The sequence below is a fragment of the Micrasema longulum genome, unplaced genomic scaffold (genome assembly GCF_059751315.1).
Source record: "Micrasema longulum isolate JH-2025_06_02 unplaced genomic scaffold, ASM5975131v1 h1tg001264l, whole genome shotgun sequence".
In the NCBI taxonomy this organism is placed as follows: Eukaryota; Metazoa; Arthropoda; class Insecta; order Trichoptera; family Brachycentridae; genus Micrasema; species Micrasema longulum.
The window spans coordinates 464,282-489,344 of record NW_028278451.1 but is presented as its reverse complement, the minus strand read 5'-3'; the positions used below and the strand labels follow the sequence as shown (position 1 = coordinate 489,344).

The 25,063-nt window shown below is 33.4% G+C and overlaps 1 protein-coding gene and 1 long non-coding RNA gene across 5 annotated transcripts in view; one reads left to right on the top strand and one right to left on the bottom strand.

The window, feature by feature from the left end:
- The window catches only part of LOC148276174 (uncharacterized), a 164,157-nt gene that overhangs the window by 104,397 nt on the left and 34,697 nt on the right, over window positions 1-25,063 (top strand). The window lies entirely within an intron of this gene.
- Window positions 11,277-25,063, bottom strand: part of Cirl (Calcium-independent receptor for alpha-latrotoxin) — a 408,720-nt gene continuing 394,933 nt past the window's right edge. Inside the window, exons 24-25 of one of the 4 annotated variants that reach the window (XM_088234636.1) lie at window positions 16,282-16,680; window positions 11,277-13,802 (exon numbers count right to left, since the gene is read on the bottom strand). In XM_088234636.1, the coding sequence (XP_088090762.1) occupies window positions 13,137-13,802; window positions 16,282-16,680 (1,065 nt within the window). In that variant the 3' untranslated portion in view covers window positions 11,277-13,136. Of the gene's footprint in view, window positions 13,803-16,281; window positions 16,681-24,311; window positions 24,869-25,063 lie in introns of those variants that run through there. The other 3 variants (XM_088234640.1, XM_088234638.1, XM_088234639.1) reach the window with 3 other exon arrangements.

The following is a 25,063-nucleotide window of genomic DNA, read 5'->3' as shown; positions in this document are numbered from 1 at the left end:
AAAAGGCACTTGTGCCGTATGGTAAAAAATAAATAAATAATTAATAGAAACAGTGTCCCAGGTGGGATTTTAGAAATTAGGGGACATTGAAGCATCACAAGTATCAAGTATTATTTTTTGCACATTTAATATGAAGTTTATGATGGACGCCGTGCAACCTCCCCAGCCCACTATACCATAGATAGCCACTGCCTGGAAAAGAGCAAAATGCACATTTCTGAGAGAACCAATTTCCAATACGACCAAGTGATCGCGCCACTTGCCTGTTGGCAGATAAACGCTCGAAATTGGTCTGGTTCGCGGAATGCGTTATCTTCATTTACTTTGCCACCGAACCCTAATATAATGAATGCAAATACCTACCTTGTACTGGGGTTCTGGCACCTTATTGTTTGGAACATAGAATTAAGAATAGTCCAGAAGGCACGTATAATCATATTTGAATACATCAGACTGTCCAAAAATCCCCCCACTTTCACCGAGCGCATACTTGAAGTCGCCGCGTAATGTTGCCAGATCGCGAAAAATAAAATCATAACACAAATGTAACATAATTATATTTTTACAATAAAGTTCTCTAAAATTGAATTGTACACGCGGAAACATTGATTGGCACAACAGAGTAGATAAGTAAAGGGTCATTTAATAAGAGTAATTGAATTAATGACCTTTGAACTTAAAAAATGTAACACATTTTATTTTACCTAAAGCAGATATTTTAATGTCATGTTAAATAATATTTAATGAGCAAAGTAGCGTAAAAATTTGACTACCCTGGCAACACTAACAAAAAGTCCATTTTGTTTGCTTTGACAATCTGACAGATGGAAAAATAAATTAATTTTTAAGCAATGCGTTTGCTACTTACACATGCATTTGCCACTTCCACGTGAAATATTATCCCATCCTGTTTCTTTTTGATCCCAGCAATATTTCTATACTTTAAAACGACTCAACACATCATAGTTAAATTCATATCGGGAGTTGCGTACTGAGCGACGTCTACAAAGACACTAATGGGTCAAAACGTAAAACTACTCCTTTAAGAGTAGTTTAGTCGCCTTCTGTTTGATGCGCGTATGCGGTTTCTGGACTACTCTTAATTCTATGCTTTTCTTCTAGGAACTTCTCTCGCGGCAATCAGGATCAGATCAGATCCTGTGGTCAGGAAGGAGGGGCATTTGATGTGGTTCCTTGATTATTATAAATATATGCAATTACACGACACGACACGGTGGATTGAATTAGTAATTGATTGCAAAAATAACTAATTCGCGACCGCTGTGAGAATATCAAAAGCACATGCACACACGATGACAGTTCGGTTGCTATTTTATTATTTTTTTGTTATACTACTACCATCACGCCATTTCCCCGTAGGGGTGGGCAGAGAGAATGGACCGCCACACACGTCAATCCTGGCATACATTCCTAGCTTCTTCCACATTCATACATCTTGTCATACATGCCCTTCTGTTCTGTCTGCTTTTGACAAGTCTGGGCTTAAGATTTTGGTCTCTGAAGATCTTTGGAAGATCTGATCATGCCACGTCTTCCTTGGTCGTCCTCGTCTCACGTTGCCGTTCATTTTCGCCATATGTACTTGTTTTACCATTCTTTCGTCGTCCATTCGTTCTACGTGACCAAACCATCTCAGAGACCCTTTCTTAATCTTATCAATTATACTTGACTCAGATTTACTTATTATTTTATTGTTATATGAGTTTGAATTAAGTATTATTATGTTGGGCCGGAGACAAAAATGTGGTACCTACCCACAGTCAGAATCGCAACATCTTAACCAGGGCCTAGAAGCAGCAAATAAATTTAACGAGTAGCACACATGCAGTAAATGTGGCGGTTACACCGAGACTTAATTGTTGTGATCACACTGGGTATCGAACCTGGGACCATCATTACACCACGGAGGTCGCATCATTGTGATTTCTCTGGGAATCAAACGTCTTGAGCATTTACGAAGTAAATCAATCTTCCGCGGTGATCAATAGACAATTTAAATGGATTTTTTTTATTAGCTAATAAATTAATCTAAAAAATCACAAGCCGATCGGTAGGTACTTTTCTTATTAAAATCTGTTAAAAAATAAGGGAGATTTAAAGGATTAAATTCTAGTAATTTGAATGGTGCCAAAAACAAACAATTCGTGACGTAATCCAGTATGACGTCTTCGGATGTTTTGTGACGTCATCGAATTTTTTTTCATCAATGTCTATGGATTTCATAGAGTATTGTAGATAGCTTTCTTTTTCTATGTGTCGTTTGTTTACATTTATGCGTCCTGTCACTTATCAAACATTACGAGTTGTGATTTATAATTTTCATGATAAATTGATAATTCAATTTATCATTATCATAATAAATTAATATTTAGAAGAGGTTGAAAACCATAAAATAATAAAAGAAGTTTGAGATGTAAGATGTAATCTGTTTTCACTTTCATCTGTCAGTGCCTGAAACTGGAGTGGGTAAGGGGGGGGGCTTAAGATAATATGCATAGAAAACTCTCCTTATATTTATATATGTGCCCTGTGGCTTTACCAACATTAAAATTAATGCATCACTCGTGAACTTTTGTGACAAAATTTATTACCAACTGACGAAACGATCGTTTTCTAAAGACCTTATTTTCGAAACGAAAATAATGAATGAAAATATTATAAGGGTTTATATATACACTAGAAGAATCTTTAAAAAGTCTTTTATTTGTAGAGTAGGTTAAATCCGATATTCCTCCCAAGTGATAATACCCTATTCGGATGAAAAAAGGAATAGACAAAACAATGTGAAACATATAAAATAAAACAACCATTTGTCAAGTAGTTTTTATTAATTTAAAAATCAAGATTTTTTCCAATTCTAAAGCATTTGTTTTTATATTTACTACAATTATCATAATTTTTGAAGTCTTTCCATGTACAATTGATTCAAGACGGATTCCTTAATTATATTTTGATACAATTTCTAAGGGAGATAAATATTATTTGATATGTACTCCCAAAGTTTAGTGGAGGTGTATACATACAACATTTTTAGATACAGTTTACATTCGTCAAAAATACAAAATATACAACACTAAGATTCATCTTTTTTATGTATAACTTTCACGCAATGATTGACTATTTTTAAAGATATAAATAAGATTTTTCACATTACAGTGGTTGTAAAGTATCGAAAAGATGTAAAACTTCCACAGGATAAATTGATGTGATATTATGTGTATTAATTTAATTATTTAAAGACTCAAATGAGATTTCAAAGATTCATATATTTGATGTGTAATTTCCATGTGAAATTTTTACAATTTAAAGGTCCAAATTAGGTTCCTGATGACAATTTAGGAATCTAAATATGATTTTTTTAATTGATTAATTGATTGTAAACGTATTTTACTATTTTAAAAAAAATAATATATTATTTGCAAATAATGCTACATTACTGTACAACACAATTCAATGGCTGGCATCATAAAAACACATATTTCTGAAGCTAAAAAAAATATTAAGTTGGAAACAGGGTATCATATAGCCCCCATTTAATCACAAATAACTATCGACATGCTAATAAGCGACGTGATAACAATTTTTCATCATGGTTGTTTATCGTATTGCGATCACAATGCAACACCCGTGAACACCTAATATTAAATGTCAAAATATTTACGTTTCGCGACGTATAATCCTGCTACGCAATCACATATTTTAATTTCACCGGTGTGAATATGGAAAATATTCCAAAACTGCTATTTTGATTTATTTATTTATTATTTATCACGCTATTTATTGCATTTAGCCGGCGGTTGGCAAGCCAAATGTCAAGAAAAGCAGTCGCCATAGTAATTGTAATTTAATTTTCACTTTTTTGTATTAGATACTCCTTACTATTTTGCAAATTCAATATATTGTATTATTTTTTATAGTAAACGCCGATTTTTTGCCAGTGAACAGAGGAAAACAATAAACAAATCAACACGAGCGTTGACTTAGAGATTACACATGCGTTGACTTATGACTGCGATAACTTAAGCATGTTCATTATTATTTATTGTGATCACTCAAATGTTTAGCATGTTTTTAAGCACGTCGATAGTTATTTGTGATTGAGTTACAGGTGATGTAAACCAACTAGCAAAATGTCAAAACTTGTTGAGGCCACGCACACATACTTAATGTGCTTGTATTAGTTATATCTGTGTACGTTTCGGAAGGGTACAAGTGTGTGTTCATTAAAAACGTAGGCCTGATTTACACATACCGTCCAAATCCACACAGCACGGTAAAATTAGGGTGGATTGACATTTATTATATTATTTTGTATTTATTTAAAATTTATTCAGGGGCTACTTTTAGGTGAAAATCCAGCAAAAGAAAATCAATTACAGATTAGTCACCTTATTGTGTTATAAATGTAATTTAAAAAAATAATTAAAATACTATAAATATCAACCCACACTAGGTATTATTGTGTCATGTGGATTTCTACGCTATATATTTTTTTTATACGCGCTATACGCATCGAGGTCCAGTATTCTGAATGGTTTTAGATTTCGTACACTTGGAGACATTTGTTAGAAGTTTGACATAACACGAGGAATTGTTAAAACTACTGACACGACAACAGTTTAAATTAGAGTTTATAAAAATTGCCTAAAATTTCACGGCCTGCTGGGACCTGTCTATTATTATTACTATAGTTGGATAATTTATACAGCGCCATTTTTGTGAAAATCACCTCAAGGGTGCTGTACAATAAATAAATATTCCTGCACATCTCGCAGCTACAGAGCGCATAGACGATTGGGATTCTAGTTCCTTCTTTCAAATATTTCCATTTTAACAGACAGGAGCTAGATTACAGCACGTCTTGCAGCTGCAGAGAGCATGGACTGTAAGTAATCTTTGTAAGTAATCTGTAATAATACATTATGTTTAAATTTGACAATGAAGTTAAATTTTTGAATGACATTAAAATAAACATATAAAAAACTCATTTTTAAAAATAGGAGTTAGATTATAACAAGTCTTGCAGCTACTAAGCGCATGGACTGTTTACTTTCTAGACCCCATTTAAAAAATTAAGTAGTTTATGGTTGGTAAAATTTACATATTGAAGCAAGATTACCAATCGTCTTGCAGATACAAAGCGCATGGGCAAGTGCAATTCTAGCAACTTAAAATTATGTCAATAAATTTACAAAACTAGCGGCGTAGAAAAGGTTAGCTAAAGAACCAGGAAAAAAAGGTTTTTGACTTATACTGATTACAGAAATGTAATGTAAGCAATGAATTTATTTTACCAGCAAAGGGCTTATATTATGTTCCTTTATTTCTGTGGAAGTTCAAACATGTAATAATTTAAGTATATTTTAGTACATTATTTTAATGTAAACTGTACCTAAAAATATAACGTATTTTTATATAAAACTAATGTATTTATTGTAATTTCCACAAGTTTCATTTCCAATTCTTGATCAACTATCTCCAATATTCTTTTCTTATTTTAACTCTTTATACAAGTTATTTCATATAAATGATTGTTATCTGTGCCATTTTGTCAGAAATAAACATTAATTCACTCTCCCATTTTCAATAAATAATTTTCAATGAAACTTTTAAAAAACGCAATTTTAATTCATTTGGTTCAATTTAGTAAGAATAATACAAACAAAATAATTAAATACATAAATAGATTTTTTCGTAATTATATTTAAATGTTTTTACCGATGGATCGCATGCTCCCTATTGTCAAAAGAATCGGATGTTTGAGATTTAAAAAATAAATAATAATAATTTCGAAAAACTCATAGAAACGCTTTGGAACGTCATGGTAATGGTCAGTGGTTTGCCTGCCATGCAAGAGATCTCCGGTTCGATTCCTGACATGGTCAACATGAAATATTTATTTAAAAATATGATTTTAAACGAGAATATTTCATAGTCCCTAAACAGGCACCTGAAGCATAAAACTGATAATCTTACCTTCATATAACAAAAAAAGCCGAGATATGAAGCGTTTTGTGTACCAAAGCAGTACGTTTTGTGTGCCTTATACACCATTAGGTGCGGAGAACGATGATGATATTGTTTTTAATTCCCGCTTTATTTTTTACATGTGACATCTGGTTGTTTTACAAAATCTGCGGAATTTTTTCAAAAAGTGTTTATGATTGTCGAACTAATTTCTGAATGAAAAAGACAAATGTGTGTGTTAAAATTAATGAAATTAAGATTTATTTACACCCTTATCTTCCAAAATTAAAAAACGATGAGTTTATTTTTAAATAAATTACTGGTACCCCAAAATTTGTCTCTATTTCATTCTGCTTATGTTGGTAGTCGGAATTGTACAGAAAAGTTATTTTTCTAGTCTAGTTTATATTGGAGTGAATTTCTGTATAATATGTTTTACAAAAATCAAACTAATTTGATTAAATAGGCATATATTGTAAGATGTGTTTCATGAACTTTTTTCAATTTATTTAAGAGAGTTTGAATTCTGCATTCATAAAAAAATATATATTCTTACAGAAGATTTTGAAGAAATACCAAAATTTTTAATAATTCCTCAGGTTTAATTTTTTCCATTCAAAAAATTACATTTCAACAAACCTCTTTTTACCAAAATTATTATACAGTAGAAAATTTTGCATTCCTAATTCCCAAGCGTTGTTTCTATGAGTTTAAAATTTTTTATTGTACATCTTTTTTATAAAACAATTTATTGTAGCATTATTGTATTAAAAGTTATTATAAAATCTGACATTGTTAAAAAAGAAAAAACATTTGAAAAGGAGACGCGCTTGTTGTACATAAATATAAAAATGGAAAATATTGCTTCTGATGTACGTATATATTTTTAAATATTGTTTGGTTATAATATTCCTCAGTATTATAAATTTGAATACGACCAAAATTAACACTTATACTATTAAGATGGGAATTTATGAATTTCAGTCGTTTTTCAATTAAAAATGTGTGTTTTCTTAACAGATATACAGTGTATTTTCAAATTATAACACTTATCACATATTTTTAATGAAATATCAATTGTGATAAAATTGTCATCAGCATTGAGTGTTGTCCCTTTTGGTCAACATTTGAATAAGATGAAAATTCTGTCAAAATGTGATATCTCTGTTAGGCTGAGATAAATATTATTGACAAAATCAAGAAAGGCGTTCTGCATTGGTTTGGATATGGAGAGCGAAAGAATGGCTTAAAACATTTACAGTGCGAATGTCGATGGATGCAGAAAACAAGGAAGACCGAGAAAGACATGACATGACCAATACTTGAAGATTGACATGTCAAATTTGGAATAGTCTGCATGCAAAGATGGTGATATGGAGTTCAATCCTCTCTGCCTACCCCTATGGTCAAACGACGTGATAGTTTGATGTGGTTGTTTTGTTAAAATTCCTGTATTCAATATGATAGTGAAGACACATTACATTACTAGCTGCTTTTCAGATTTTGCAAATGTTGCGTCAAAATATTTTTTTTATAAAAAAGAGAGCAAATCTTGACACACAAACATTCACGTGAGGAAGAGATAAAAATATAAATATTTCACTACTTCGTATTTCTGCGCTATGCCACTGGCTGTCAGTATTATTATTTATGTAGTTTTAAATCGTCGGCCTCGTAGTATAATGGTCAGCGCGTTTGCCTACTACGCAAGAGGTCTCAGGTTCAATTCCCGGCATGGTTGACATGAAATATTAATTAAAAAAGGGTGATTTTACACTAAACTACGCGGAAAAGGAAATGATGAGTTTAAAATTGTGAAAATCTTATCTCACAAACGACGTCATTTTTCTGCATAGCGTCACGTCTGACCATGAGGAAAGCTTGTTAGAGAAGAAGGCTCGAAGAAGAATTGAAATGCCATCGACGACGCACATTCAATGTGTTTATTAAATGATGTCATCGGTTACTTATGTTTGGAAGCCATTTCGCCAAAAGCTGTTAAGTTTTTCTCAGTTAAGTTTTTCTGGCTCCTTGCCTGAATTGTTGGTGAAAAACACAATGCTAAGAAGACAAGAAAATGAATCAATATTTCAATGGTTTGAGGAGTTGATCAAAAATAAGTTTTAGCCAAAATGCTTGAAATCCAAACTGCACTTCATGATACAAAGATTCCATAATTTTTAAATAGTTTGATTTAAAACATGTTATTGATCATACATATCATTTTAACACTTATAAGGTTTTTAGATTATAAATGATATGAAACATTGACAACATTCAATGTAAGAAATAAGAGAGAAATGAAAGTACAGTATGGAAAGTGCTGTATAAGATGTACAAAAAAATATGTGAAAAACTAACAAAATTTAACTTGTATAAAAACAGAAGATTTGAAAAATAATATAATATTAACAGTTTGTTAAAGAATCTAAGTTCGCTTTTGTGAATAAACAAAAAAGTGAGTCCAATATTAATTTCTATTTGAATAAAAACTGAATTATTAATCAACCTTTAAAAATATGTGATAGTGTTTACTGTATATAAAAGTGAGGTTATGCAGTCTGAAAACAAATTATATCGATGCCAATGTCGCGAATTTCATTTTCATAGTTTTAAGCAGTGAGTAATTACGAATTATGTTATAAAGTTGGTTTTTGATACAAATGAAAAATGTTTAAATGAATTTTAATAAGTAAAATACTTTTTAGATTTGTTCACTTTTAATTTAGAATTGTTAACCGGTGACCGGGTTTCGTTATTACTATTTAAAAAACAAGGATGAAAGAAGACGGAATGCTGTCGAAATGCGAATTACAAGGCTTTTGAATCGTTTCGCCGAATTGATCATCTCCCTCTTTGTCAGCCCAACTTCGGGGTTCGAACTGTCAGTAGGGTCGCAGTGAGGCACACTTGCTGGAGGGTGTGATTCTATAAAATGCTGCAAACGCCCAGTTGCATTCCACCGGCAACACTACTGACTAGTCCAACTCGTTAGCGTCCACGTCGCGAACCCTGGGCGATGGGATCACACTCATAACGGTATGATCACAGCAGATAACGAGAGGATGAAAGGCGAGTTAATAGTCTATTAACAAATGAAAAAAAACACTGAATTTTCTCATTCCAAAGAACAACGGTAAAATTTTTTGGAAAAATAACTGTTTCATATTTTTTTATCACCTCTACAGAAAACGAGGAATTTGTGAAAGACACGGCATGCGATAGAGATTAATGAATGTGGAGGAATCAAGGTCTGTATGCAAAAAGAGTGATTTGTTTGTTTGTAAATTTAAACCCAAAACAATGTTTCTGCATATTCGTGATGTTGGCATCGGCTACAATATTTGCATTTGTAACATAATATACATTGGAAATGATAAAAACGAGTAACATATACAGTAAAAATTAAAAACAGTTTTATTTTCTTACAATGAGAAATGTACAAATCCCGTAATGTATAAATATAATTCCACTAAATGTCTTACGTTAAAGGGATCACTATTTATGTATTTTATTTTATTGGGTCTCCTAATGTCAAGATAAAAATCTCAACCTTATTTACAATATGCAATATCTATATTTATTAATGTGTTGTTACAATTGAGCAGGGATCGTTTTAAATAACAACTATGAAAATATTTAGATTGCAACAGAGACGACGAACATTTTAAAGGGGATATAGAAGCCTAGGCATTTACATTTGATGAACTATCATTATCATTATTTTAATATCTTGTGTACGGCTTTTTGTCCAAGTTCTTCTTCCTTTAAAAGGCATGAATGTTTTTTTCAACCAGTTGACAGAAATGGAATGGACGGCTAGGCTTGTGCAATTAATTCCAGTATAAAATACCCCGCTGAAAGGAATTGGGGACGATATAGCTTTCAGTTATGACCCCGTAAATTGGTGGTAGAATTTAACTGATACATCTCGTACAGGGGACAGCCATAGTAATTATAGAAGTTTTTATAAGTGTCGTTCTTCCAATCACAGGCATTGCCATATGACGCTTGAAAATCTAAAATCTGCATCATTTCACAGTCTACGCTTTTGATGTGAGTTCTTTATTACTGGGTACCAGGATGATTTAAATTGGTTTAGATTGCCGGGAGGCTTGTAAATTTCAATTGTGTCTTTTACTAATCAAATTCGGCGAGCGATTATGCGAAGCGTACCATTATATTTGACAGTATGGAAAAATAAATAAAATAATTGCCATCTATCATAAATTATTGTTGCCATTTATATACAACTCCAAAAAGAAATATAAAACGTTTTAATGCGCCCAGCGTCCAGCTCGTCGCCAGTAATTTAAGAAACTAGCAGGTTACTTCAGCTTATTTCTTCATAGAAATATGTAAACAATTCGTAAAACCTAGTTGCTGTTATTTTCTCCTTAAGTAAGCTTGCAGATTACAGGTATTATTTGAAGATTTTTTATTTGAAAAATAGTGATTTAAACATGATTTTATAAAGCTTATTTTTCTTTGATATTATAGTCAACATAGGACATGTGGCGCTCGACGTGGCTCTTTTTGGCATTACTCATTTCTAGAAGGAGTCAGCAGTCGGCACAGAGCTCTTCGTGTTGACATAATGAAAATGATATCTACTTGAATGTCATCGTGGTATTTTTTGATAAACTAATGTGTTTTATACCACGAAGTTAATAATAATTGCTGTTTGAGTTGATTTAATAGATTAGTGGAAATAGTTTTCTGTTGTCAACGGCTGAAGCATCGTCATTTTTTTTTGAGCACGCAACTCCGTTTATTTACGCTACGCGAAACGGTGCGTGTTTCTGGTCTGTTCTATGGTTTTGAAAACCCGGTCCGACGAGGTCCGAAAAATACAAGAAAGGATCCGGAGAAATCCAGTGAGTATCTAATAATAACATTATTCTCAACCATCGAAGACTATTCTTGTGACCAAAAACGAAGGTACAAATTTATGAATATTTTTTTAAATTAGGTATAAAAAAAATCACCACTAGTCATTGCTGAATGATCTCCCCAAGATTTAAAGAGTGTGAATAACACACGGCATTAATATGCATGGGTTAATACCCAGAAAAACTCACTGTGCATCTGAACGGCGGTGATAATCTAGGAAATTTAATTACAGCAGCTCGGTAAATGCCTAGACATTCATATCCCTTTCAAAAAATTGTTCTCCATCTGTTATAATCGTGTTCAATCTTGTCAAACTTTGTACGGGGTAAAATCTACCAGTACCTGTCCACAAATATTTGAACATTTGAAATATTTTTTAATAAAATATGTTTATTGTTATTTTTTATAGTTGTTAAGATAAAACCAATCCACAATATTACAAATAGGTGTGACTTGTTGAACATAATTTTGTTTTCTAGCAATTAAATATACAAATATTTTCAAATTTACATGACAAATGGCTTCGTTATCATTAGAATATTACAAAAACATATTGAAATGGCGAATGTCGACGGATTCAGAAATCGAAGGAGACCGAAAAACAAGGTGGACGTGTCAAGTGCATGTGAAAATGAAGAATACAGTTCTGTGTGTAAAATAGGACCAGAATTCTGGACGAGAGCCTTTAACTAAATGACGGCTCTCGGATAAAAATTCTGTACCAGAATCCTGGATGAGCGCTTACGGCCGATGGTTACTCTCAGGTAAAATCCTGAATTATGAAATCAATCGGAGGCGAGTCCGCCTCGTAGCACTGTGGATGGCCCTTTCGCCTACTAAGCTCGAGGTCCCAGGTTCGATTCCCGGGAAGGTCAGCAGTAGGGAGCACACTTCAATAATTCATGTTCCTAGACTGGCATCTAATAAACCCCGCCAGACTATGCTCCTTGCGCTGCTCGTCACTTTGCTCCTTGCGCTGCCGCCCTCTCTGCCCACACACTGCAATTAATCGCGATGCTCCGCACTTGTCATTTGTCTTTCTATACAATGGACGATTAAACCGTGGCGGCGTGCGCGCTATGCATTTTTAGTATAGCTAATTAATATCAATGTCATACAAAGAAATACACATCATTCATAATGACGCGTGCGTCTTGTATGAGCGCTGGACGCGTACTGCGACCGCGCAATTATGTGGCCAGCCACTCGCGCTCATATCGCCGGTCCTTTGACTCGCTCTCAAAACCCGAAAAAATAGGGAGCGGTGGGCACGACGAGGAGCGTGACGTGCGGCATGACGAGTAATGTGTGAGGCGCATCATCTTACCTTCATGTAACAGACGATCGATACGCTCTATTTGGTGTACCGGTGTATTGGATGCAAAAAGGCGTACGATGATGATGAATTTATAATTTTTAAATGAAACGAAGCCATTTTTTCTACTTCTCTCACAGGGTGACAAATTTATACAAGTTACTATGGCAAACATACTTCAACACGCTATTTTCTTTATTAATCCTTATCAGTATGCTTATGATTATATTTACAAAAAAATATATATGTTTAACTGGACCTAGAGTTGTCTATAAATACATTTCTATTAGGTATTTAACAATTTGTACACTAAGATTACTTAATTTATAATGGCTACGTAGTGATTAAGTTTTATGTTATTATTATTACATTTTTATATGATGATGGGTCACTTTTCTTAATATTCCTACAAACACTGATTGTACATAACAATAAAATCACTTTCAAATGTCACATCAACTTGTATACATAACGCGTATGCATAACGCGATTTAATGACAATTTTAATAATTCAAGTCTGCAAGTTTAAATTTTTGTCGGGTCTATAAAATACAAACGGAATACATGACTAAAATAAAATAATAAAAAGAAATATCACAATCAAATAACGCTTAAATATCCTACTTTTATTTCATATAAATTGTATTTCTATAGCTGCGATCGATTAACAATCTCTCTTGTTACTACAGGTTAAAATAAATTAGTCAATTGTGTGAACTGTCAAATCGTACAATCACTCGCGGATGAGAATCGAAGACTCAATTCGAGAAGTTAAAAAGATCAGCGTGAAGTATAAAAACACGACTTAGATTCGAGTCAAAAATATCAATTATATTTTAAATCATGTGATAAAAATGCGTGTTTTATACTTTGCGCATATCCGTCAGTACACTCTGTCTACCAAATAAATATTGCACTGTTGTTTTTTGTTTATTTTCGTCTAGCAATCGCTGTAGGGGGGTAAGACGCGCGGATGCGTCCCGTGCCCGTGGCAAAGAACTTTGCTGGTTACGTCGTTATCGGCTTTAAGAACGGCGGCGAGCGTCCGCATGTTGCTAGGATCCTGAGAGTGGTAGGCGTACATGGAACGATCGGCGTGTCTCTCTAGGCTGTCGCCCCACCGGCCGGTGCTGTATTTCCCATGGGGCGCCTGGTGGTCCAGCGCCACGGGCGAGCGGTCGTAGCGATGCCTCTCTCCGGGGCTGTAAGAGATCAACGGGCGATGGTCGCCGTAGAACTTTGCAGGGTGTCCGAGTTGGTCGACGGGCCGGACGAAGCCGTCGCCGTGGCCCGAATTATCGTCGGAAATGTCGGACATAAACGTTTCGTTCCTTTCGATTTCTTCGTAAACCGGATCGTCGTGGATCTCTCTGAACTCCTGTTCGCTGCCTCTGCGGTATCCGACGCGGCCGATTTCGGAGTAGGTGTGTGAATGAGGATGATAATGGTGCTGGCGCTGATGGGCGGCGTGCGGTTGACGAAGGGAATCCGTGTTGTGGTGGCGTTCGCGAGTTCTGTTCGGATCCCCGCGGCGAGGGTGTTCGGAATGCTGGAGTGTTCCGGTTGTAGTCATCATCACTTGCGGCTGATGCTTAGAAGAAGTGCTCTGAAAGTCAAAAATATAAATAAATTAGATTATGAAACTTGACCTGCGACGACGTACAATTAAATTTACCAACTATATCAAAAAGTTTTAGCATATGCATTTTTTTGTAGACTAGCCCTTATTCCTTCAGTAAAAAATCGGTAAATAGGGGTAAGAGTTATATAACATAATATAGAAAAATCATCAAATAGAAAAAATATTATAATTGCACTTCTTGAAAAATTCACAATTATTAAGGCTGAAGTCGGTAAAATGCATGAAAAATGAGAAAAATCATATGATTTTGCCATTTTAAAACTATTTTTTTTTAACAATCGCACAATAATAAAAAAACATAAATTAGATAAAAACAATAATTTGTAAAGGTATTTCTATTAAAAATTTATGCTTAAAAGTTTTATAAAACTAAAATGTAAGTCATTTTCGACCGGCAGATTACACCATTTCAAATTTAGACTAAACTTTGGTGTCTCGATTCTTATATAAAGACCAAGTATTGAACTAAAAAATTTACAAATGATTTAAAGATAATAGATTGAAAATTAAAATGGCCAAAGCAAAATCTTAATTTTTTGGTTTTGAAAAGAAATACAAGCATTTTAAATCACATAAATTTTGTGACATTTACCTTTAATTCTATGTAAAAGTATGCCTTCGGTTATACTTTAAAAAAAATTGTTATTGAAATATTTTTTTTATATTTTATTATTGAGCGATTTTTAAAAAATATTTGTTTCAAAATGGCAAAATTGTATGATTTCCTTATTTTTGGTGCGTTTTACCCGACTACAGCCTTAATGAAAAGTATACGTAACTTTGTCTTTTAATCGGAATTTATAAGAATTTAAATTACATGTAAAATAAAAATAATAATTTAGACTCGGACAGTTATTTTATGCTGATATTTTATTCAGTTGGCAAATTTTTATTGTACATTAATTTTATCAAATTCACTATGAAGTAAACACTACAGAAAAAACTATACAAAAATGACATTATACAAATTATGTACATATGAAATAGTGCTAAATGTATCAGTGTTTGTTCAAATATATTCATTTTTTTAATAAATTATTTTCATTAGCATGCCTGAAAAAATGGTCAAAAAACATTATTAGTGAAAAATGCTGAAAAAAAAACAAAAAGTAAAAAAATCTATTTTCATCACAATGTTAGTTACTAAGCTACAAAACAATTGTCAGTAAAAATATTCATAAAATTATTGCACATTTTTTAAATTGCAATTTTAGTAGCAATACAACAGAAGTTGCATGTGTGTGCATAGTGTTTAAAGCAGTGTTAGTAAAATTTCAGCCAAACAAAAAATGCAAGCAGAGAAATTCAAAAATAAATAATGCGCTAATAAAAATACCTAAAAAAAGAGTAAAAATTATGTTTGTGTCGCTTTGTGCTCTCGTGAAAATTTTAGTATTCATATCCGCCATTTGATAGCATTAAAATTTAGCTAAAAACACACTGCAGAAATTAAATATTTACAACCAAAATATTCCAAATCAAAAAACGTTATTCCATAAAAAAGGGTTCGACATAATTATTTTTCTAAATTTGTTGCAACAGAGAGGGATTTTTGGAAACATTTTTGAGAAGGGAATATGGACGTCTAGCCATTTATTTACAGGGCTTATGAACTGTCATTAGACATACTCAAAATATTGACTTTTGCGAAGTAAAAGAGCTGAAACCTTTTTCATGTGGGTGAGATTCATCCGGCTGAACCAATTCACCTACTAGGCAACGCCTGAAAACAATTTTCTAATCTTTATGCTTCTTTTTTTACCGGGTAATTAGCCAGTCTGCAAGCATTTGGACATACTCAAAACATTGTTGTTTTAGTGATAAACTAAGGTCGTGGGCCTGAAAGCATATCATAATGCTCTGGCAAAAAGCATCAGGTCGTCAAAGGAACTACTGAAGAAGTATTCGCAAAAGTTTGCTTTCAACCTAATGAAACTTAGCTGGAACCAAATAAGCCCTTATAGGCACTGCAGATTGAATAAACACCTTGCTATAGCTTTTGCAAATAATTTGTTAATCGTTACTATAGAATATCAAAATATTTATAAAGAGATTGAATTCACAGAGACTCGAGTTAAAAATGTCAATATGAGAGGTAAATTCATTTCCTAGTCTATGTATACGCGGTACAGGTGAGTGACAAAGATAGTTGGTTAGAGAAGGGAGACAATAATATTGACTATTTTATTTAGTCTAGTTCTACGTGTTGGTATATTATCAGCTCGGCTCAACATGATGTAAACTATTTTACTAAACACGCGCTATGTATAAACTTTAAAAACAAGTTAAAACTGTGTTTTACATAATTGAATACATGTGATTCGAAGTGATTCTTGACGTGTGGAAATACGTTTATTCTACACACCTACAATGTTGTTTCAATTCAGTGCATGAACTAAAGCGTGAGTTGCGTTTGCTCTAATCGTGCGATCACACAACCAACCTTCCACGTTCCCGTCATGGCGGTCGTCGACAGAGGATTCTGCACCACCCCCCACCCCTGTTCGTTCACGGCCATCTTGACGGAAAAACAAGACGGAGACCGCGACCGCGAGTTGCTGCACTCGTGGTCCATGGGGTACTCAATCGGAACGGGCGTGCCGACGCGGTGGTTCGATATCCCGCTATTGCTGGTGCTCATCTGTTGGTTGTTGATCGAGGGCATGCTCAGCGAGTGGGGCGTGGGGCAGTCTTGGTGCGAGTACGGGGGCGCTGACGGCCTGGCAGCGGTGTTCCAGGAGCGCGGGGACTCGAGCTGCTGCTGCAGACGGTCGCATTGCTGCTGTTGCTGCTGTTGCAGGTGCAGCTGGTGAAGCTTCTCTTGGTGGCGGAGCGTGTAGCGCTGTGGCCGCGAAATAGAAATGTTAAACACTTATCCCAACCACCAAATACGTTAAAATACACCATTATTTTGAATACTTTCAATAAAAAAATCTGTTTAAGTTCGTAACCTAACCTGGGCTAGATTTATACTAGTTTTTAAATAGGATAATGTTGAGTTTTAAATAGGTTTTGAATAGATTGTGCTAGGTTAAATAGACACCCTAGCGAGGTTATGAACAGGATAATATTGGGTTATGGATAGGTTGTGCTAGATTGAATACAATGATGCTAGATTATGAATATGACGATGCTAGATTAGGAATAGAATGATGGTAGGTTATGAATATTTAGTGCTAGGTTGAATATAATGATGCTGGGTTATGGATAGGTTGTGCTAGGTTGAATAGAATGATGCTGGGTTATAGATACGTTGCCCTGAGTTGAATAGGATGATTCTAGGTTGTGAATAGGTTGTGCTAGGTTTTGAAAAGGAAGATGCAAGGCATTACGATAATATGAATTTGATACAATTCGTCTCCAGGCAAAAAAAGGAATTTAGTTATGTGTGTGAAATATAATAAAAATCCTGGATGAATATTAGTCTTGATTAAAAATTCTGAAAAAAGTAAATCAAGTGGGGACATGTCCGCCTCATAGTGTAGTGGTATGCCAATTGCCTACCACGGTTAAGGTCCCGGGTTCGATTCCCGGCAGTCGACGTGAAGTATCCATTTTAAATGTGGTTTAACACAATTTATAACGATATTTCACTATCCCTAGACCAGCACCGGAAGCGTAAAGTGATTAGAATACCAATGCAATGCCCTATGCACCACTGGATGCTGATAGGGAAATAACGATGATTTATTTATTGAAAGATTCAAAAATAAAAAATAACAATAAATAGCAGTGGAGTGTTTTGCAACCGAAATCATACCAAGCTTTGAAATTCAAAAACAAAAAATATACAAAGCTAATAAATATTTCGGTATGCGTGACACTAATAAGTTTTAACATTAACACCATTAACCAAAGAAAGATGATACACCATATACCAATATAATAATTTCTACCATGCTCAAGTCTTAAATTCAATTCCCATAAAGGCAAACATAATAAATATAAATTATTATTAAATAAAAAATCTTTGTCATCGGGGCTCCAACCAGGTAAACCAGTAAACCACGTGGCAAAATGGTGAATATTATACAGTGTGTAAAATGATCAGTTAAATCAGCCAATCAAAGTAATTTGCCTAGTAAACTTTTCCCTTATCAATTTCTGTTGGAATATCTGTAAAATGGACATTTTCAAAGAGGTTAAGATCATGTTTAAGATGAAAAATTTTGAAAAAAAATGTCAGTCAAAAAAGAGTAAAAATTGGTCAAAATCAGAACCAACAGCGGATATAACGGTATCTAATAGCGCCCTGGTGCTCAGCGAAAAGAGACAGGGATCACTTGCGGCTCCTGACCAAATTTGTATATTACGTTAAGTAATATTACAACAATATGATAAGTCTGACATTATAAACGAGCGATAATAATATGACAGCCCGCGCATCGGAACCAGGAACGCTAAATTCACCATTGTTTTTGTTTGCATACTGTTTTATATGCAATATTATTGTACGCATATCATACATAAATAACTAAATTTGTACAAATATTATGTTCAAAGTGACGTTACAAACGAACTTCAGGCTTAAAATCTGCACATGCGTTGGCAATGCCCGGAGAATGTACATTGGCTTCTTCCTCTAACGCACGATTCACCGGTGTATGCATAGTCTATCGCGCTTAAATCACGATTTTAGCAAATACAGTATTTTTCATGCAAATTCAGGGTAAAAGATTGGGAAAAACAGAATATGCACGGTGAGGATTGCGCATGCGTAGACAAGATGAGAAAATTGTCCACTAGGGTCGATCTCGCTAGATCTTTGGACGCTAGTATTGAATATAATGTTACAATGAATTCCTGTTTCTTTGTATTATATATTTTTACTTGGCAGTGCATTGCACTTATGCACATACTTAGGAAGTGTCCCTAACGGGGATACAATTGTTTGTGAATTATTATCTTCTTGGAAACACAAAAATTCACACAACGATCCATGGAAAGACAGATGCTCAGTGTATGTCTAAGAGACAGAACAAGAAATTAAGAAATAAGGCGCCGAAACGGAGTCGTTGATATCATGGATCGTGCAGGACACTTGGCGATGCAAAATGATGGCAGGTGGACACCCAGAATAATAAAGTGGAGATCATGGGCAAACAAAAGAAGTGTTGGAAGGTCACATAAAAGATGGGTCGGTGACATTGCCTCGATCGCTAGTTAAACAAGGATACCTACCGCGATGCAGAACCAACCTGCCAATGGTTATGCCGGTTGGTAGAGCAATCTTGCTACTTAATCGCATCGCCTCGGATGTCGACATATTTCACGACAGTGGGCCTTCCCTTAGGAAAGCACTTTCTAACTTTTAATTTTTCTTTTCACGTTTTGTTATATTATTTTAATAACATAACTATCTACTGTAATTTGTGATCTATTATTGTATTTAGAATGAATTGGGTCTTTTTTCTGTAATGTTCTAAATATCTGAATGAATAAATAAATGAAATGAAATGAAATGAAATGAAATGAAATGAAATGATAAAAGCGGCTGAGAGCAAGGAATGGAGACGTTTGGAAGAGGCCTTTATCCAGCAGTGGAGAGAACAAGGTTGAAGAAAAGATTGTCTCCTCCTTTGTAAGCTTGTGTCTTTGTGCTGACTGAACCTAAAGAGCAGGTCCGACTGGTCAGAATGACTAATTTGTACTATGACAACACCTATTTACAAGCGACTCGTCGCCAAATGCCAAGTGTTTGTCGACAAATACTGGATTTCATCAAGATTGATAGATATTGTATATATATTTAAGACGAGTTTTTGTCGGCCTCATGGTGTGTGGTGGTCAGCGCGTTTGCCTACAGTGCAAGAGGTCTTGGGTTCGATTCCCGACATTGTTGACATGAAATATTTATTTAAAATGGTGTTTTTACACTAGAATATCTCATAGTCCCTGGACTAATAATACCAGAAGCGTAAGACTGGTCATCTTATCTTCATGTAACAAAAATTATCAAGATATGCTGCGATTGGTTTTACCAATACAGTTCAGAAAGGGATTTTTTTTTAAATCGCACCACAACAGGCCAGCAGACATTATAACAGTGGTGAAAATTATAGCACAGAACACCCAGGCTTGAGAAAAACCAAATTTATTTTTTTTTGTTCATGACGGAATCAAAGCCATAACTTTTCTGTGTAACTAGTTACCATATATGATATCAAAATTTTGAAAAGTATAATATCGTGGGTATACTGGCAAAAAACATCAACTCGAAAATATGTCGATTTCGCTTAATGATGCAGTTTTGTAAAGTTTTTAACGCTCTAGAAACTGGCAAAATACACTAAGCCATATTCGATTTCATATATCTGTAGTTTTAAAAATAAATTTAAGGTGTCGTATACCGGCTATTTCATTCAGGCTAAAAGCTTTAAATAACTTAATATTTACTCAATATAAAATTAAGAAACGGAAAAATTAAAAACATGTTTTTAAATGAGCACTTAACATCTTACTATATTTAAATAAGATATAAAATGGTAAGATTGGAACAAAACTTAAATACTTGAATTCTCGAAACAGGGATTTGAGAGTTAAAGTTTTTTTCCAGTATATCCACGATATATTATCTACTTATTTCATTAATTTGTATGAAACAATATATCTGTGCAGTTAAAGTGCAAACAAATTATATTTTCATCACATGTGGTGGCATTATTTTTCATATTATCACGTCTGATCACGACTAATGTCTTTAGATAACGAAGGCAAGTAAAACCCGCAAAATGAAATGACATTTACTACAGTAGGGCCAATTTAATAGGTCACATTTGACACTTCATCAAAATTCAACAACACAACCTTGTGAGAGCGGGTATAAAATATTATTTATTTTTTCGAATTTAGAACTGCACAATTGCTTAACTTTTTTCGATTATGATTACATATTTATTGTAATAATTACGAAAGACGGGAATTTTACAATTTACTTTCACTAATAAACCATTCTAAACATAATAAACTTTTTCTGTTCTAAACGTCGTTACAATGTTGCATCAGTGAACCCTTTGTCTTTTTAAACACTAGGGATGTTACCCAGAAAAATCGAATGTTGATAATTTTGTTAAATTATGTACTTATCTTGTTTTGTTCCTTAAGTTTACAATAGAAAATAATAATGGGACAGGGATTCGATTAATGATTTTAAAAATAAAATTACAGTACCTATAAGTACTTTTTCATAGTAACTGAATTCAATTCACATATATTATGTTTAAAGTCCGAATCACTATAATCAATGTTTTTAAGCAGGTCGCCTCACTATGAAGCTATAACCGACAAATTTCAAATGTGACCTATTAAATTGGCCCTACTATATGCGTTTGTGACGCGTCCATTTAATTATTATATGATATTCAAATTAATTCATGTTATTTTTAATGTGTCACAGTAAGAACACAAGCACCCTTATTTCTAATCTTTTTTGACGGACATTTTAGTACAAGACCACAACCAAATTCAGCCCCGATTCCTGTAAAAAATATTTTAAAAATAGTTTGGATTAGTAAGGTTATATAATATTTGGACCTGAAATCGAAAAATACATAGAAAAAGAAGAAGAAACTAGATCAGACTATTTTTTTGCAGCAAGGTTAGGTTAGATGTCAAAAAACTACAGTATTTGATGATTGCGGGAAACATGGCAGTTGGTACACATAATATTTTTATAAACTGGATCAAATAATTGAAAAATAAAATTGCAACAATAATTTAATTAAACTAAAATAGAGCCATGACTAAATTAACAAACGTAAAAGCAGCAATCAATTGTTTAATGTCAAATCGGAGTCAAGTCAATAATACAACCAGTATCAAATTAGTTGCTTTTATTCATAAACATATTTTTAAACACAGCAAGAACTTGCAAACTCGAAGAATTATATTTTTTTTAATTTAAAACAAATTATTTATGAAATTTTCAATCCTGATACACATGAAATTGATTAATTTTATCATTGTTAAATGAGAAAAAAAAAATTTAAATTCATTGTAATATGAGGATATAAAATCACATTTAAAAAAAAATGTACACATACACAACTGCCATAATTTCTTCGCAAATTTATATTATTGAGATACCATTTTAAAATTTGAGAAAGCCACTATTTGTCGGGTATGAAATGTCTAATAAATATTATTTAAATTAGAAAAAACCACCAAACATATTAGTTAGAAAACAGCGTATTTAAATGGGTTAGGAAGGGTTAAAAGTCTAAAGCATTTTTTATAAAGGCATTTGTAAAAATTTTCGAGGTTCGTTGACAAAGTTTGACGTTTTTTTGATCACCAAAAATATGAAATTATCAATGCGAAAATTTGAACATTTAAGAAGTTAATTTAGCAAGAATATTTTGTAGACAAATACAAGAATTTAACTACTTTAGGATTTTACCTTGGAATAACTTTTTGATGGATCGAAAATTGAAAAAGTTTAAGTTATTATTATTTCAAGCGTACTATACCGGTAGACAATATAACTTTAAATAGTAGTCGATCGCATCAATAAAGGATTCTAATATTAAAAAACTTCACCAATAAGTCAACAGATGTCGTCTGTGAGGATGCGTAAAATAATGTGAAAGGACGCCTGCATTAACTATGATATGCAACATCTTAAAATTGTGTAGGTGGGGAAATCACAGACATTTCTAGCAAAAGGTTATTCCCTTCATCTCTGATATACTGGTCTCAACAGAATGCAAAATACCATACATATGAATACGCAGATTCTGTATGAATTCTAGTATTTGTATGAGTGCATAGCATCTGATTAAAAAATTAGATCAAAATTAGAGCGTATTAATGGCGTCGGCTTACAATAAACATTATTTGTTAAAGTGACTTTTATTAAAGCTATAAAATGGCCAATGTGAACATTGAAATTTTTCTAAAAAAACACTGTAGAAATTAAATATTTACAACTAAAAACCACGTCTTAAAAAAAAAAAAACATAATTCCATAAAAAAATGTTAAAACTAAAATATTTTAACTATTTTTTTATTATTATGATTATTGGGGAGATAATTTAAGCAAAAATATCATAAAATTTGTTTGGTTTAAAATGCTTTTTTTTATTATTAAAAACCAAAATTTAAGCTTTTTTCTATTATAACTTTCTTTTTCAATCTTATTGTATTCAAATCGTTAAAAAAAATACTCGAATAATTTGTCTTTATATGAGTACCAATGTACCTAATTTTAGTCTAAATTTCAAGAGACATAATCTTCCGGTCGAAAAGTAATTGAAGACCTTGTTTTAAAAACTTCAAATAGCACAAAAATTTTCGGGAGTGTGTACCACAAAGTCATAGATATATTTTAAGTGCAATGTACAGAAATTGAAAAATTTACTAATATTGTATGTATGTTTAAATATTAACCGCCCTACCCATACGAACGTACGTCATACGTCTGCGATATTATCGGCTGAACGCAACAAGCCGTACGTTCAGATACAAAAAGTACACCCGCAACAACAGAAACGTTCGTGATGCGTCAAATTGTTACTCGCCCTACGCATGCGAATACGTTATATGGCGAGTTTAGTCAGTTTAGTATTTTGAGGTCAGTCGAAGATACGGATGTGTTGGTGTTTTGTTTGTATAAGGAAGGAATCAGAAAAAAGTCGTAATTCACAAGCCTCTCCATATTTAGCAGTTCACCTTAAAAGTGTAATGAAAAAATTACACCAACAATGGCTGGCTACCTCATTTGCGTTACATTCAATACAAAGTACATTTGAAAAAAATATTCAATGGAATACTATTACAAAAAATTATCCGGCAACATCTATTTTGAGAAAATTTTGGAAATTTGACGTTTTTAAAATGAGGTCTTTAACTGTATTTAAGTAACTTTAAGAGATATATTTTTTATCAGAAAAATCTTTTTATCCAATGTTTATTGCTAGCTTTTTTAATGGCGCATTTTTGAATGAATGGTGCATTGAAATGGCAAAATTGTATGGTTTCCGTACTTTTTATCAGACTACAACTTTAATGTTTGTTAAACAGTAATATTAGTAATGAAGAGCGATCATTTAAAGCAGCGAATGACAGGTCCTAAGCCCTAACATATCTAGACTTCCATATTCCATAATAATTCATTTCAATTGAGATACTCATAAAAAATCATTTTAAATAATGGTATGGTTAAAACTACAGCCGTAATTTAGTTACTTAATTAAAATAATTAATATTTTTACAATCTAGCAACAGAACAGTGTTAGTCAAGAAGATATGTTATTTTTAAAGCTAGAAAGAGTTAGGAAAGATATAAGAGATTTGTTAACAGATGACCTGCTTGAATGAAAACAAAATGATCTGACAACTTACCGTGTTTAATTTTTTAAACTAAACAATAATTCAAAAATGAATTACAAAAGGAAAAATAATGTTAAAATAAAACAAATGAATACATAAAAATGAACAAACACTGATGTATTAAAAACACATAAAAAAGCGCATAAAATAAATAAAAAATTATGTAAACTTCAGTTAAAAGCGATTATTTTTTTGAAAATTTTTTTTTTGTTTGGAAAATTTTTGTATTTTTTTTATACCATGCCAGAATAGTGACTTTCACAAATAGAAAAATTTTGATTTAGAACTTTTTGGACATCATAACCTACGTAAGTGCGTAAAATTACGCGCGTTTGAAATGTACCTTGCTGCAAATTGTGTCTGTACCCGGGAGGAAGCCGCGAGGATCCGGTGTTGAGCGGGTTGCGCAGGTGCGACATCGGCGCGGACACGTTGGACGTCGACCGCTCGTTGCTATTGGGCGAATTGAAATACGCCGCGCCCTGATTGGCCGGCTCCCCCGGCGAGTTGTTGTACTGGGCGGAGTTTCTCCGGTTCCGGTGCTGGTGGTAGCTGTGGGCGGCCGCCGCGGCCGCGAGCGACGCCACGGCCGCGTTGTTTATTACGTGATTGTTATTGTGGTTGTTGTTATTGACGACCACGTTGAGGTTGTTGATCACGAGGTTATTGGTCGTCGAAGCCGACACCGACGAACTGTGACCCTGTTTTGTCGAAGGAATCAAAAACATTAAACTTGCTATAATTTTTGTTTGTAAAATAACGTACTGCGTTAATTTGGAAGCATTTCCAGAGCGACAGGGTTGTTGATGATTGGAATAAGCTGCAACAAGAGCTGGTCTCAACGTGCGGGCTCAATCACTTCAAAACTGGGCTATATTTGTTTTGGAAAAGGTAAA